Source organism: Hibiscus syriacus, unplaced genomic scaffold, assembly GCF_006381635.1.
Source record: "Hibiscus syriacus cultivar Baekdansim isolate YM2019G1 unplaced genomic scaffold, ASM638163v2 tig00111402_pilon, whole genome shotgun sequence".
Lineage (NCBI taxonomy): Eukaryota > Viridiplantae > Streptophyta > Magnoliopsida > Malvales > Malvaceae > Hibiscus > Hibiscus syriacus.
Window position 1 is genome coordinate 5,988,289 of NW_024063082.1, and position 17,220 is coordinate 6,005,508.

General features: G+C 33.4%; 3 protein-coding genes across 5 annotated transcripts; 1 reads left to right on the forward strand and 2 right to left on the reverse strand.

The window, feature by feature from the left end:
- Nucleotides 1–446: 446 nt before the first annotated feature.
- Nucleotides 447–2,815, forward strand: LOC120162271 (sucrose transport protein SUC2-like). The gene is made up of 4 exons (XM_039172444.1): nucleotides 447–1,691; nucleotides 2,184–2,247; nucleotides 2,452–2,495; nucleotides 2,602–2,815. Exons 1-4 carry the CDS (start codon nucleotides 483–485, stop codon nucleotides 2,779–2,781), a joined length of 1,497 nt encoding a protein of 498 aa, XP_039028375.1. The 5' UTR covers nucleotides 447–482; the 3' UTR covers nucleotides 2,782–2,815.
- Nucleotides 2,816–3,373: 558 nt separating this feature from the next.
- On the reverse strand, nucleotides 3,374–8,594 carry LOC120162270 (tetratricopeptide repeat domain-containing protein PYG7, chloroplastic-like). Of its 3 annotated transcripts, none has more exons than XM_039172441.1 (6): nucleotides 8,388–8,525; nucleotides 7,359–7,445; nucleotides 6,177–6,232; nucleotides 4,430–4,722; nucleotides 4,111–4,257; nucleotides 3,374–3,739 (listed from the first exon to the last, which is right to left on the reverse strand). In XM_039172441.1, exons 2-6 carry the CDS (start codon nucleotides 7,382–7,384, stop codon nucleotides 3,458–3,460), a joined length of 804 nt encoding a protein of 267 aa, XP_039028372.1. In that variant the 5' UTR covers nucleotides 7,385–7,445; nucleotides 8,388–8,525; the 3' UTR covers nucleotides 3,374–3,457. The 3 variants fall into 3 exon arrangements, with proteins under 3 accessions (XP_039028372.1, XP_039028374.1, XP_039028371.1); XM_039172440.1 differs by having other exon boundaries at nucleotides 3,375–3,739; nucleotides 6,177–6,228; nucleotides 8,388–8,594; XM_039172443.1 differs by lacking the exons at nucleotides 6,177–6,232; nucleotides 8,388–8,525.
- Nucleotides 8,595–9,524: 930 nt separating this feature from the next.
- On the reverse strand, nucleotides 9,525–10,896 carry LOC120162272 (NAC domain-containing protein 30-like). Its single transcript, XM_039172445.1, has 3 exons — nucleotides 10,711–10,896; nucleotides 10,168–10,430; nucleotides 9,525–10,000 (listed from the first exon to the last, which is right to left on the reverse strand). Exons 1-3 carry the CDS (start codon nucleotides 10,892–10,894, stop codon nucleotides 9,527–9,529), a joined length of 921 nt encoding a protein of 306 aa, XP_039028376.1. The 5' UTR covers nucleotides 10,895–10,896; the 3' UTR covers nucleotides 9,525–9,526.
- Nucleotides 10,897–17,220: the final 6,324 nt, after the last annotated feature.

Below are 17,220 nucleotides of genomic sequence, written 5' to 3' on the forward strand. Positions count from 1 at the left end.
ATTACAAAAATAGAATTTGCTTCATTTGGTAAGAAATATATAAGATTTGTTTGTTACTTACCCTTATAGATTTTTTACCAAAATTAGGTAGGAAAACTTTAGATTAAAATAATAAAAACCACTAAATACAATCAATTTAATTTAAATAAGATTTTATAACTTTTCTATAAAATAAGTATTTAACCTTCAACCCATACTAAGTAAAGACCAATCTTTATTTTTATAATTACATAAATCCTTAAAATAAATAAAAATCATTATCATGTGTGACAGTAAGTGTGAATATTGTATAATTTTATAAACTTAAATTTAGTTTGAAAAATATTTTTGACCAGACTCTTAGTAGGAGTATTATTTATGATTGAGGGCTCACACCATCCAAATACATACATACAAGTTCTATATCTTCATTGCACTTCTCAATCAAATCATCAGTAGAATTTATCTCTCATAATAAAGATTGAATTGTGAATAGCAGCGCCATGGAGACGGGTCAAAACGGAAACCCAAGACCGCTATGGAATATCGTGGTGGTTTCAGCCATTGCCGCCGGGATTCAGTTTGGCTGGGCTCTGCAACTTTCTCTTCTAACCCCTTACGTTCAAACCCTCGGTGTTCCTCACGTTTGGGCTGCTTTCATTTGGCTTTGTGGTCCCATCTCTGGCCTCCTCGTTCAACCCATCGTGGGCTACAGCAGTGACAACTGCACCTCTCGTCTCGGTCGTCGCCGACCTTTCATTGCCGCCGGAGCATGTTTCGTCGCCGTCGCTGTTTTCTTCATCGGCTTTGCCAAAGACATAGGCCACCGAGCAGGCGATTCACTCAACAATCCCACTAAGCCTAGAGCGGTGGCTATCTTCGTTACTGGTTTTTGGATCCTCGATGTCGCTAACAACATGTTACAAGGTCCGTGCCGTGCTTTCCTCGCTGACCTTTCCGGAGACGATCATAAGAGAATGAGGATCGCTAATGGTTGGTTCTCTTTCTTCATGGCTATCGGAAACGTTCTGGGTTACGCAGCCGGTTCATTTTCCAACCTCCACAAACTTCTGCCGTTCACAGAAACAACAGCCTGTGATGTATACTGCGCGAACCTCAAAACCTGTTTCCTCATCGACATTTTATTCCTCATGTCGGTGACGATAACCGCGATCTCCACCGTGAAAGAGACGCCGTTAACCAACAAGGAGGCTTTAGACGGAGACGAAGGAAAATCATCCGGAGCGTTCATCGGAGAGTTAGTGACGGCATTCAAGAAGCTGAAAAAACCAATGTGGATATTGCTCCTGGTGACTTGCCTAAACTGGATTGCCTGGTTCCCATTCCTGTTGTACGACACCGATTGGATGGGAGTGGAGGTATACGGAGGGAACGTGAAGGGAAGCGCGAATGAACAAAAACTGTACGACCAAGGAGTGCGTGCGGGTGCGTTGGGGTTGATGATAAACTCGATCGTTTTGGCTTTTACGTCGTTGGGGCTGGAACCAGTTAGCCGGTTGATGGGTGGGGTTAAGAATTTGTGGGGGGTGGTCAACTTCATTTTGGCTGCTTGCTTGGCTGGGACGGTGGGGGTTACCAAAGCGGCGGAGGGTTGGAGGGGTAAACTGGGACCACAAATCTTGACCAGTCCACCAACCCACGTCAAAGGCTCTGCTTTGGCACTGATTGGATTGCTGGGTATTCCATTGGCGGTTAGTTTCTTTTTCTCATTTTACCTCACACTTATCCACAACCCTTTCATTAATGCTTGATGTTACCGTCGAACAAATAATAAAATGTGTGATGCTACGTACTGAAAACGCTTTTAACTAATTATTCGTGATTTCTTTTTTGGAATCACGAGCACACCTACAACATGACTCATCAAGTATTTTTACCACGTCACCTTATCTTATCCGGTTACTGCTTAATTCATTATTAGTTTCTCATTTATATATTTTTAATTTTGAAATTAGTGCCCCATCAGTGAAGTTAAAAGACCCATAAATAGAATTAAATACGAGACACATATAGTTTTAATTAATTTTTTAATATTTATACAAGGACATATGACAGCTTTTAAGTCATCAATTAATTTTATGTAAACTACTCATGATATATATTTTTATGTACAGTTTTCATATAGTTAATTAAATTATTTGAATAATTTAAGAATAAATAAAAAGTGATGATGTTGGATGTAGGTAACATTTAGCATTCCATTCGCATTGGCATCCATATATTGCAGTGATGCAGGTGGCGGTCAAGGTACGTACTGTTTAATTCTTGGTGTAGCTGATATGCTTATGCTACATTAAGGTTCCACTTTTATACATTAACCATATTTATAATTTTTTTAAAATTATTTTAACGGCCCAATTTTTTTTATTTAAATATCTGATTTTAAAATGAGATATTTATAGTATTCTATGAAATACTTGTACATATGGTAACTAAATTGGATGGTTATAGGTCTGTCGTTGGGAGTGCTAAACTTGTCAATAGTTATTCCACAGGTAAACACAAATGATTCCTTTCCCTTAAGCTAAGCAAAATCCAAGAAAAGAAGGCTTAATTGGATTATGATTGTAAAGTTTAATGTTTAATTGGGAAATTTGACAGATGACAATATCGGTGGTGAGTGGACCCCTGGATGCAGCTTTTGGTGGCGGAAACTTACCGGCTTTTGTGTTGGGCTCTGTTGTGGCTGCCGTTAGCGCATTGCTGGCAATATTTGCTCTCCCAAATCCCAAAAATCAAGTTTCCCTCAACTCTGGAGACGCAATGGCTGGACCCCATTAGACTGTATTAGATATGGTGAGTTCAAATTTTTATGTAATGGGCCTCCCTTTTGTATCTCCCAGAATTTCTCAAGCGCTGCTGTTGTAGGTAATGTGGTGTTAGCCTTGACTTTAAATTTTAAGGCTATATTTCATGGTTTTATTGTACTTTTTTTTTAGTTTTTTTTTCGGAAATGAAATTTTAATTATATTTTTATGCAAATAAAAGCAATTAGTTTGTTAAAAAAAATCTAAAATTACAAAAAAATTTACAATCGTAAACATAAACAAAACACAAATTTAAGATATATTCTTATAACAGTCTACACAAAAGACTAATTACTTGAGATTATATAAACACCGTATAAGGAAAATGTTAAAAAATTATCCGAAATCTCAAACAAAAGATAAATATAGACATATTTGATTACATCAACAAGCAAAACACAATAGAGAACCAAACTATTTAAAGATCACCGATATTCATAAATTAGAGTAGAACGTCGTGATAAAATTATCTAAAATTACAGTTTTCTTGCCGTGGTAGATGAAAAGGAACCTGCTGTATAAGAAGGTATGGAGGCATAGATATTTTAACAGAATAGTAATATAAAGAACCGACATAATTTATTTTTCTGGGTGTTGAATTGTTTGAACAACCAGATGGTCCAAAATTCAGATCCAAAAATGTGCAAAACTCATCTGTCTTTTGATTTGATAGGAACTCCTTTGTACATTTCAACACGATCCTTCAACGCGTCTCGCCTCGGACGTGCTATCCTATTATTAGGATCAAAAAGCAACACTTCCTCAAATGCTTTCAATGCAGGCTTATAGTCTTTTTTCTTCTCATATGCGTCGCCAAGATTGTTCCATGCAGTGACATATCCTGGTTGAAGCTTCACAGCAGTTTCGAATTGACTGATTCCTTTCTCGAGCTTCCCGTCCCGGACGTAACTGACACCAAGAGCATTGTAGACCTGTGAAATGGTTCGCAAAATAGATTAGAATGCTTTCATGCTTACAAAGCTTCCATCAATATATATATATATATATATAACAAAAGTCCCAACTGAGAGGTTCACAATGCTCTTCCTTTAGAACACATGATTAGCGCTTGATTCACAACACAAGAGAAGAATATTTCAGTAATGAATGATGATGTCATGTTAACAGCCGATGATAATCCAAATGATTAAAAAGCACGGATGTTCATACAGAAAATGGTTTGGCATATTTTTTCTGTAACAGCAAGGTAAGACAATCATATCAATTTCCATAAAGAACAAGTTACAAAACAAAACCAATTGATTCTGCTTGTAAGATATGGAAGATCCAAATGACATCATACCTGGGCAAGATCTTGATCATCTCCATCCCATTTTTCTATTGCCTGACGCAAAAATTTATTCGCAGCTGGGTAAAATTTCCTTCTCAGCATAACGGCACCTAGCTCAAAAAGCTCAGTTGCACTGGCATCTCCACTTCTGACTTGTTCCTGAAAGCTCAGCATGACGCCAAGAACAAAGTGTTGAAAGTCTTACCCATTTTGCTTTCCGTTTTATTATGGTAACTAGAATTAACCATCATAGACACTTAGAAATGTAAAATAAACATAATTGCAGAGCAAGTTAATTACCATTCTTTTGCATGGGAAAACAGATTCTTACCTGCAATTCTTTAGCAGAAAGGTCAAGTTCTCTACGTACAAGTACTTGACGGATTACAAAGAAGGTTCCGACTCCAAGGAAACCTAGTAGTAAAAGCAGATAAGATAGCTGGATTCCTAACTCAAACAACTCTCCAATCTCGTAGACAGAATCTCCGTTAGTAATTTCACTTGCATTTGCTAATTGTGCAGAAATCAACCACAATGCTTGACCAAAGAGGAAAGCAGGCACCATAACTAATGACTTCTTCACATTTAAGTCATCAACCATAGCCAGATGGTTCTTCAAGGATTCTGCAACAAAATGGTGACATCAATTATTTAATTCAAGCAATTATGGTGGAATCTTAGTATAAATATTTATTTTTTATGTCTCTCATCTACTATTTTGGCAAAAACCTTGGGTGAGAATTAGACAGTCATAGTTAAAAAATATAGCCATTAAATTAAATAACAGGAAAGACGGTAGCTGATGCGCTAATAGTTAGTTTGTGCAACATAACACCACTTAAGTTTACAAGGGTAATATATGTTACCACTAATCACTGCATTAATCATTGCAGTATAGTTAATTGTCGGCGAAAGAGTTTCAGATTCCAACTAGTACAAAAAGCATATGTCCACAATCTAGAGGCTAGTGATTGTATCCTTTGCCCTTCAAATCTTTGTATATATAATAGCAAGTAAAAGTATTTTGTAGCTTGCATCGCTGTATGTTGTTTAACATGCTTTGAAAACATAGCAACTAAAAGTAAGGCAGATTAAGAAAGGAAGAATACAAATCTAAAAGTGCATGATTAAACCTTGCTGTTTTACCACAACTCAAGCAAACTCCACAAGAATGAAATGCTCGGCTCCATGACATTTTTGCATATGTACTATTTATAAGGAATATTAGTTAGGGTAATATTAAGACAAATGATGTTCCATCAAATAACCACATAAGAGGACCGCATCAAAATAATATTTAACAAGTGATTGCACACAAATGCTTGGTGGAAAACGCTACTTAAGCAATAAACATCATGTTAATCCACCATTTCTATATACAAAATGCCTGAACTACCCAGACCCCTTCACACCCATAAATCGAAGGGTTCGACATGCTTAAGCATGATCGAAGCCCTCGAACCCACATGCTCCTGTATGTTACAATAGCAACGTTTTTTTGCCAATTGAGCTAAGACTCAATCAGCTTATGTTAAGCCACTTAAATCCTATATGAGTGGCAAAATTGTGAAAATATGAATACTACAATCAAATACATGCAAGTTATGAGAATTTTTGTCTTTGTGATCAGGGATTTTGTTTTCCTGAATTTTAGAGTCACCCAAGTATTGAGCGCTTAGTAGGCTTTATCTAGGCATAGAAGGGCTATGAAAGCAAAGAGCATAAAAAGTAATGGTAGTTTGAAAATTTGAGGACAAATTTCTTATATGGGAAATATGAAAAAGATAGGTTGAGACTTGGCAGGGAGCGAGTGTTTATTCAGTTAAATATGCAATACAAATAAAATTCAGAAAAATGAAGTTTTGTATTATCAGCTGGGTGAAAAAATATTGAAAAAATATATGACTAAATGTTAGAAGGGAAGGACATTCGCATCCTTTATGTATTAGATATACTAGGAAACAAGAATGAAGTGTACAAACTTTCTCACTTTATGCCATGTAAGTTCATCGTTCACGGATGATAAGCAGCTAAACAACCTTAATACTAAAAAGTGCAACAAAGAGAATGGAAATTACCATCAAAGCGTGTAGAGGTAAAAGATTTTGCTGACATTCCCTTTTGAAACATCTGCCTTTATCCACAATCAATTGAAAAATGGAAAACAAAAATTATAAGAAATCATGTCAGGGTTAGCGGAGAATCTTATATTAACCACTATTCACTAAAATAAAGCCTGATTAAAATTTTGAAACTGCAATTTTCATATGTAGCAAACATTTAATTTTTTATATACGCAACAGCGTGACATGAGTAGGTATATAACAACAGAGTAGGCACGGACGGAAATGGAAGATGGGGCATTGTCCAAGCCACAGAAAAGTTACACTCCCTTTTTATGTGTTTATGCCATAGCATGATTTAGGCCTTCTATAAATGAAAACTACATGCAACCATTTAACTTCGTTTCTTTTAGTTCCTAGTTTAGCATATAACACATATGAGTATTAATGTTACCATCACCAATATAATCAGGTTAAGGGGTAAAATGTCAACATGATTCTCTCTGTACTAAAAAACAGCATAAAAACATTGATAACTTTGCAGCTGAATTCTCTTTCTGTCTAGAATTTTCTTGAATATATCTGACATCCCCGCCTCCCCACCACCACTCCGCATTGGTGGAAGCTAAGTGCCATTGAAATGCACGGCTTCTGAGCAGGACAGCATAAACTTTGAATCCTTCGACCAAATTTTGATCTTAAGGCAATAGATTGAGATAGCTTAGTTTCTTGAAACTTCCAGTTCAAAATTACTTATTAAAAGATAAATTCTAAATCTGTCAGCTTCAGCCCTTATTTGACCCATAAAGTGTTAGAAACCAAAGCTAAAATTCAATGAGGATTGAATCCAGATTGCCAATGATGTTGAAAAAAGCTTGAACATTCTCTCTTGCAACTAAAATAGGGCTTAACACTCGTCATCATCCCAGCTCACCAACATTACACCTCCCAAAACTCATAAACCTTACTCCTCATGATCAGTCAAGACATTTATTTGGACCAATATACATAGGCATAAGCACCAAGTAGAAATGATTAAAGTCATAGTGGTGAGAAAAATGATAAATTAAATTTATTTTAAGAAAAAACAGTTTTTTTTAAGGATTTAAGAAAAAACAGTTGAATATGCACAAAAGAGCTGAAAATGAAGGGAAAGACCAAGTAGGTAACAGAGCTAAGAGAGTACAAAACACTTACCTGTAGGTTGAGAAGTTTAGTGTCATTCACTCCATTGCCTGCCCCTGAGTTTTTCAGAGCTGGTTGACGATAGCACCTAACAATGGCCTGGACCATTGAAAGCAGCATTATCCAATGTTCTTTACAAAGGTAAAAGAAACAAGTAAATATCGTTTTTTTTGCCCTCTGTTAGGAAAATTTTCCAATTGAAGCAATCAAACATGCACATCAGCTTGATTACCTTGCTACTAATTATTTCCCTGAGAAATTTTTTAACCAACAAAAGAAAGAACAATTGATTTTGAGAACACCTTGTCATTTTTTTTAAATGCACGGAAATTTTGCATCAAACCTTTCCTTCTAGTTCTTCTTTTTTCCGTTTTACCTTTATTTGTTTACCACTATATAAAATTATTTTAGAAACTCCAAATCTATACAAGTGAGCCAATCAGAATTGGCATAAATCCATTAGAGGCAAAGGCAAAGAAAGAGAGGGTGTTATATTTATGGCGTTTATATACAAGTACTAGTGCTAGGCAGCAGGGATGTACCGAGGGAGGAGGGATTCAAGGAAATTTCAAATTACCTTATAGTTTAAGTATTTTATTTGTATTTTTTACTAATAATCTAATTTCGTACCCTGGAATTTTGTATATCTGTAACCCTTAAATTTCGAATATAAACTTTTAAGTTCGTACCATTAAAAGAAAATCCTACTACCGTTCCTATGGCATGAGCCTAGGACAGCCAATTCGAATATTTAACTAATTCATGTCATGCCCAATAACAATTGTTTCCTCCTAAAGGTTAAAAGTAACTAAAAACAGCCACCCTCTTAACCCCAGAAATGGTTCCTAGAAAATGCGCTGAACATAGACCTCTCTTTGAAGTATTATATTCCCATATCTATCTATTTCTGCCTCCTACATGTACTACTGTAGCATGCCGAGTTTTGTAGAAAAAGTTGAGATGATTAAGGTAAAAACTAGGGCATGAAGAATTATGAAAATAAATGGTATTAAGAAATAGTAAAAGGCAGTGGTTTTTGACCTGGGAAAAGAGGTTTTTGCGGGTGAAGTTGAGAGACCCAGATGTGAGGAACGAGTAATAATGATGAAGGTGCTGCTGCGTTATTGAGAAGCACGCATGCTTCCGATGATATAAAGGCCGAGCTGAGATTGTCGTTTGAAGAAGCATTTTCTTTTTTTCTTCCTTCTAAGTTTTGGTCTTCAAAGTTCAAACATCAAAGGAACTAGATCTGTGAATCAGCACCGGACTTTGTTAGTGGTTGAAGATAAAGCTTACCCATCTGTCTCCCATGCCATGGTTATAATCAAGGTAAATATATATTTTTGATACCTGAGCTTAGTTTTATAGTTCAATTTGGTACATAAACTTTTTTAATTAGATTTTTCCATTCAAATTGTTATTTTTACTTGGTTTAATGATTAAATTTATGTATTTAATTATCTGAATTTAATTTTTTTTTCATACAATTAAATTATTTTAAACTTAAATTTATTCTGATCGCATGAACCTAAATAATTTAAAATAATTTAAAATATATTTTTATTTTAAATATAATAATTAATTAGACATAAAATCATAAGTAATAAATTGAATCAAAAAGTTAAAAGTTTTAATTTAAATTTAAAATTTAAGTACTTAATTATATAAAAAATATCAAATTGAACTGAAAATTAAATTTTCATATTAAATTTAAACAATAAATTATAATTTGAACCAAAATATACATTTACCCTTGAAAATAGGAAAATATGAGAAGATAACGGATTTCGTTTGGGCAGGCTTCCAAGTTAGTGTTTGAAATTTGGGTAGATTTGAAACCTTTGGGCCTGTCATCTCTCTTAGGGTATAAGTTCAGTATCCATTATGAGTAAAATTCTCCTTCCCCTCTCCCTATATATAAATTGTTAAAAATTAAAAACTTTCAGCGTACACCCTATATCATGCAGGAAGTCTCTCTTCATCATAACAAAACCATGCTTTCTCTACTACAATATGTAACCTAGTTTTAACACTGCAATTATATTTTTGTAAATCTGATCAAGGATTTTCAAACTTAATTACAATATATATATATATAATATTAATTTGAGACAAGAGTTTTAGTTATATGAATCAGCATACTAGCATAAAATCAGTTGATGAACTTTTTGCTTCTTCCGCTATGATTCATGGAAGCAACCTAGCAGATGGTGTTGTACTTGAGCTTCTAGTTCATCGTTTTGGGATTGTGATATTGCAGTACTTTGATATGGATAAGTTGTTGTATCAATCAGCTGAGAGTTGAAAAAGTTGTCAAAATTATTCCAGTCGATTGTTTGTATTTGACTGCTATTATTATTGCTCTTTTCTACCTCGCACCGGAAAACTTCATTTTCTGCTAAACTTGGTGAGACAGTAATGGGGGGACTATCCATTTGCGGTAGTTCGATGACTTGTTGTTGGCTGTCCAAAAAATTGTGGTTATTGGAACCATAGGATTCATAAAAACTTGATCCTTGATTCGTGTGAAGATGAAGAAGCGATGGAGTTGCTATATGATCTGATATGGAAATATGATGGCCCCATGCTTCAAAGCCTTGCTTTTGATTAGAACTTGGCTTTTTAAATGCCCGGCACACCACCCATCCTTCTTCCTGCAATCGGAATAAACTCATATATAAACACCTTCATTAACATATATGTATATGTAAGGTGAGGTGAGTGCCCGTTGTAAATAATTAAGAAAGATTTTAAACAAATACTAGATGTAATCATCCCAGAGTCCTAGACAATTCAAAAAAAAATGAAAAATTAAACTTGCCTGGGGCGGTCCAAGTTCAGAAGTTTGGAGTCGATACTCGTGCATGATCCAATCGGTTTTCCTACCATTAGGTGCACGACCCTTGTAGAAAACCAGGGTCTTTCTCATCCCTATAATTTTGTTCTTTGAAAGCACAGATTTATCCCTCCCTGTTGCCTTCCAAAACCCAGCTGCAGTGGCTCTATTGGTCCTTGTTCCTGTTGGATACTTCCTATCTTTATAACTGAAGAAGTACCACTCGCTTTGTTCTCCATTCCCTCTTGCTGCACAACACCAAACCCAAACCACTTGTATTAGCCAATAGATAAACCTGGTTTTGGAACATTAGTGTGAACATATCATCTTTCAAAATATCTCTTTGACCCTATGTCATGGCATGGTCATGTATATATCATTACATTGATTACTTTAGTTTATGACTAAGAGAAAGAAAAGAATCGGACTAAAAAGAATGCGTGCGTGTTTTTATGTCTTTATTCAAACCCTAGCTAGGATAGAACCAATGGATCTCAGAAACATCACAGGTTTATTCAGTAAATTTACCTTGGATATCCCATGGCTCCATCTTGTATAGATCAATCTCGACAATAACATTTAGATCAATTCTGAGTGAATTGATCTTTCTTTGGAGATAATAACCTACAAGTTCTTCCTCAGTAGGATGAAATCTAAAGCCTGGTGGCACGCATGATTCCAATTCCATCATGGATCTACTCCTGGAAAACATGAACAAAATATTAATGTGTGGGATTATGTGAATATATATATATATGGTTTAGGATCAACTTACACAATGTAAAACTCTTTAGTTTTACATATATTTAGGACCGTTAGATTAGTAAAATCAAATTACCGAGACTGATTCCTTATTTTTTTCTTTTTCAGTGAATATCTTATCATTTCATACCATTAATCTCAACCATCTATTTTCACCATGTAACAATCCTAAATTTGTGTAAAACTACATTAGGTAACAGTATCTTATCCCTATATATATATATATATTTGTGCCCCAACAAACACAGGGTTGAAGTTAGTTTTTGGTGTAAGCCTAAAAACAAGGGCAAGTTGGAAGGAAAGAAATTGCCAATGCATTTTACAAAGGATAATGGAAGTAAACGCACATGTTTTGCCTATACATGTTATTGTCATAATGTATGCAATTGCAAGCTTCATTCCTCAACTCTTGACTTGAAAAGAGTAGCTATTTCTTTTTATTATATAGTTGGTGATCAATGATGATTAAGATGTAACTTTAGGGGACCCAAAGCTGGTTGGCCTCTGCATGCTTTTTTTTCCCAATCCCATAATAAAATAAAAAGAAAGAAGCAGAGAATGTCATGCTATATGGAATCCACTAAATAAACGAAAAGAATGGGCTTTAAGTTTTAACCTAAGAGTAGTGTTACGTTTACTGTTTGGTCGAGTTGCATGAGCTTAGGCGGGGGCAAATGAATAAAATTTAGTGCCGAAAAGCTTGACTTTTTTTGTTGGCACAAACAAGCATGGTGTTTCTTTGAGTGCAGTGCACTCCGTGGTGGTGTTGGTGGATAATATGCTTTCACGCCCCACAAACTACCTCCCTAGATATAGCCGGCCTCTTTTTTTTTAATTGATTGCTCCGGATAGGATACCGGATAGTTCTAATATGCATGATCCTCTTAACCTAATTTGTTTCATTAAATGTTAGGAATCGAACCCATAGATATAGCCGTTCTATTGCTTTAAACCTCTATTTTAAAACCATTATATATGATGATGGTGGTGGGTTCTCAAAGCTTCATCTTCTCCAGCTTATTCCAATTCAGATCCACTTACCACATTAATGTTACTTGATCTAGAATGCATGATATAGAAACCAAACCAGGAGAAATCAATATACTTTTGAATTTATATGCATGACAAACCCTAATCGCAGTGCTGCAGATTGCAGAGGGGAGCTCCTATATATGATAAACATTAAACACACACACATATGAATACTCACAAGATGAAAATACTGGGATCCTTGAATATACTGTTGCGGGACGATTGGAATGAGAGAATTTTTAAGGCAGTGTTAGTTTTGCAAAGGGAGAGAGAGTTGTTATATATATATGTGTGTGGAAAAGAAGATGATGATGAATGCAAGAGAAGAGAAGTGGTGAAATGTTTGATGTAAAGACAAAGAGTGAGGATATAAATATATATATATAGTTGGCAGGAAGGAAAGAGGCTACTGATTGCGCGTGGGGTGGCAGATGCATAGATACAGCAATGGATGAATGATACTAAAGGTTTGTTTGGACGGCGTGACACCAAATTTGCACGCCACCCACAACCTTCTCTTCCCATCGCAATTTTATGTCCTAAGATTTTCCACACAACTCAACCACAAAAAAACATAATAAAACCAATATAAATTATTACTATTTATTTAACTCTTGACCTAAACAATATAATTTTCAAATATATTAAAATAAATTGTATACACATTATATTGAATGTGTATTTTAACCATATAGAATGTAAACATTACTGGCTAGTATTGTTATTAGTATGAAAATAATTGAATATTCCATCCCACAATTCAGTTCTGTCTGTGTTTGGTGCGCCGCCCTTTGCCATTTGGCATGGCTAACTTTGTGACAAGTGTTGGATATACAAGCTGTCTTCATCAAGTTGAATAGGATAAAACATTTGTGTTGTGTTCTATTATCTGTCTGCTTCTGTTTTGGGTATAAAATGGGTTTGAGAAAGACATCCATGGATGAGTCCCACTAAAGCTACAGTCCTTTTCATCATCATCTGTCATTGGCTTTATCTCCTTTATTACTTCATAATTGAAATTCATCTCCTAATTACAACCCTGCCACTTTTTTAAAAAACTTTTTAATTTGCATAATATCATATATTCCTTTCCTAACTAAGATTCTTATATAAAATGCATTAGTGCGAATGGAAGTTGGATTTTCACTCAAGCTTTTACCCTATTTATAGTTAAAATATATAGTTTATTGATTTACAATAGGTGAAGTGATAATTTATGATATGTGATTATAGATAAGAGATATGTAATTCAGTCGTCTTGATATGAACATATATTTCGAGTTGAGAGAAAGAGGGATAGGACTTATAATCTCTCGTAGCATAGTGTGTATTTTTTTTTTTGTATTATATCTATCTTTTCTAATTATATTCTATTTTGTTTTTTGAATTAGTAAATATCTTAAGAACAATTTTAAGATTCAAGGTTTGATATATTAAGTTTTGTTCTTCGTACCATCGATAAATAGTGAGGTTTCATATTTATTACTCTTTTTTTTATACTCTTTAATAATGAATGAAATAGTAAAGAGCGCTATACAGTGGTGTATTACGTTTTTACTTATTCTCGTACTTTGACATTTAATTTCATTTTTCTCATGTTACGATTCACCATTTCTAATTTGAAAGAAGAGTTATGTATTATATCTTATTATAATAAGATTCATTTGGATAATTTTATTAAGCATGCAAAGGTATTCTTCGATCTTTTTAACACCGATCTAACATTAAAAATAATAATTTTAAAATGTAGTAGCTCAAACTACTGAACTTGGCCTAACAGTAAGAAAAAATAGACAAGGATCAGATGAAGCAAATTGAGAGTGAAAGACGTAGAAATGCAAATGAAAAAGCAAGTGCACAAGCCTAGAAAACTACCAATCGAATTGATGAGTATTTATTGAATCTGTGGATTTATACATATTGTATATGAAACAATGGGCGTGTGGTATGTTTGGTGAAACCAGTCAAATTATACTGATTTGATTATTAGTTAAACCTTCACAAAATCCCATTATTATGCTAATCAAAGACTAATTGCTCTTTTCTTCTAGAAGAAATTTCAGGCGTGGAGTCATCGAGGAATTCACTTGTCTTCAATGAGATGCTATGCTAATCCTTAAAGGTCCCACAAAATTTCACTAACCATCATTTTAAACATATTAATATTATTTTATATGATAACATAATCTTATAATAACATATTCAAATTAAATAATATTTACCGATTCTATTAAATTTACCAAATAAAGATACTTTGTTGTTAACTCATGTATTAAAATATGTATTCTTATAAAACACAATAATAATATATTAATTGAACTTAAAAAACACCCTAAAATACGCGCTAGCAAAAGTACCCTATACTATAATCACCACTATAATATATATAATTAGTGACTTTTGGGGATCACTAAGCAGGTTATCTATGCTCCGTAATTATGCCTATAAACGAAAATCATCATTAGTAGAAAAGAATATTGTTTTTCATATATGTTTTGGATTCGAATAATATTTTAAAGATGCGTTGTTTATAAGTTAAATTTTTTTTAAACAAATATAAACGCTTATATCTCTGCATATATATGTGGTGCTTAAATTAGAAATTTCAATGAATAATAACAAATCTTTTAACTATTGAGATAGTTTGATTCGTACTTATTATCATAAAATCATAAGACAAACATCTCGATCTTGGAGTGATCTACATGTTGTTACGTAATGATCAGTAACTATTCTCCAGTATTATTTACCCTCCGCTTCACAAAGAAGTGTTAAGGTTGACGTTTCTTTCTAGAAATATATCACTCGCTAATTAATTAATTCCACGGTTTACATCCTTTTTATAAAATTTATTTGCTAATTAAGCAACATTCTCTAAGATGGGCCCCATGTCATCAACTACAGAAATCATGCTCCTAATCTCACAAAATCATCACAATCTGATGCGATCTATCCACTTGATTACCATTCATATACACACATAAATATATATTAAGGATTGTCTTTCATGGATCATTCTTCTAACTTTAAACTTCATAACATAAATTAAAAATATTAATTGAGTCTTGGCATAAGTGACGAGATAGACTCGATCATATTATGTAGATTGAGTCTAGTTCTTACTGCACCCATCAAATAACTCGACGCCAGTCGTGATGTTGGAAGCACATCATTCATTTTTAGGCAAAAACTTGATACGTACGACGAGATGAACAAAAAAGTGTTATGATGGTGATGGTAAAACCAAATTCGTTACAAATAATAGAGCAATAATCATTGATAGATGTCTTAGCAAAATATCTTCGTATACTCATTTCTGTCGGTGATGCAAGTTAAATATCAAAGACACTTTTTGTGACGCTTCTCTACATCGAACTTGAAACAAAAATGTCTAAACCATTATTAGATGTTTATTTGTCATTACTAACGTATGTTGTTTTATAGACCAATACACTAATAGTTTCTTAGTGAGTCTACTATCAAATAATAATGAAAGATTGATTGTTTTAATTGTCTACTCACATGCACTAATTTTAATTTGAGGTAAAAAAGAGTGTTATTTTCTCTAAAAATCTTGGGTTTAAACAGTTGTGTTTGTAGAGTGAGTAAGTTTAAATAGTTGATAAAGATTCTGAACAGATACTACGTTATAATCATCTCAGATTATTTAAATAATATTAATTGAGACGAGAGTTGTGGATTGCATTTATATAGACTATAGTGTGAATAGAGAGAATGTTTGAGATGAAGGTAGAGCGGGTGAATCTTGCGTTGAAGATCACAATATTATTATGGAAAATCATAGTGACCTATCCCGTAATTTCATATATTCATGAGAGACATAATGATTCAATCATCAATTCTTCTTTCTTCATTATTCTTGTCTGTTTGCCTCTTCCACTCCTCCGTTCACACAGGTCAGTACTACTGCAACTTGGCTATTTATTTTTAATTTCAACTATATGCACAATCACAAGCGAGAAAATAAGCCTTCTGGCCAATAAAATCCTAGGTTTATTGATTAATATTTATAACAAAATGTAAAGTGTAAGGTCAATTTGTTTTTGTTAATGATAGCATACATGAATATAGTCGAGGTGATTATTAGTAAAAAAGATCATTAACAATTGTTCCAAGTTAACTTGAGTTGCATATGTTAAAGATAAAGTTGACAAAGACAAATGAATATATCATTTTCAAGGCGGTTTGGTCGGTTATGAGTTACTCAAATAATATATTTTAGTTTTTTATTTATTCTAAAGTGTAATTATAAATAATATTAATTTGATTTTTTAATTTATTGATAATATATATTCAATATATACTAATACAATTATTTAAATTCAAATCTTCTAAAAATAATATCATTTTAATTACTAAGATCGTTCAATAAAATATATCGTAAAAGGGAGGTGTGGGGCTTGCTTTAACTAGCAGACAAGAAAATTAAAATAGTGTAAACCAAGTAAGTGGGGGTTGCTGGGGGCGGTTTGAAGCCGCTGCACTTTTGAGTTTCATGTCCACATTCATCAATTTTACTAATAGATTAAACCTCTCTTATTATTAAAAAGTTCTAATAAACATAAGTTTGTTACTTGATTGATTAATAGATTGAACCTCTCTTATTATAAATAAAAAGTTAAACAAACAAGTGAAATATTCAGTATTCAATATTAAAATATAATTAAAACCCAACAAAACCAAAACAAATTGAATTTGTATATAATTCTATTTTTTTTAAATGATCTCTTAAGTCTAACCAAAATTTAATTTCGTATGCCAAAGTTTTAAAAAAATCAATATCATTAGACCAAAATTTGAAAATGATGAATCTGATTTACTTTAGCATCTTCTTCATCATAGCTGATCATTAACAATGAAGGTGTCACCTTGATAATATAATTTCATTTGGTGTCAACCGTTGCAACTGCCTTAATTATTTTACTCTACCTTATTGTGATTTTATTATTCAAACACAAATGACAAAATCAATCATACCAACAGTTTTTGAGTATTTTCCCAACTTCAAAACTATTCATGAAGGCAAATAAAACAGCTAAACTAAAATAAAAACTGACCATATACTTATTATTATATAATCAAATAAGTCTACATGTAAACATAGATTGATAAAATGTAGAGTGCAGCTCAAACCATAACAGAGAGTATATAGGGAACAGGTCAAACTGCTTTATACAGGGAGACCATTGTTTGATGGGTTTTTGTTTTTAGTAGGGAAAAAGA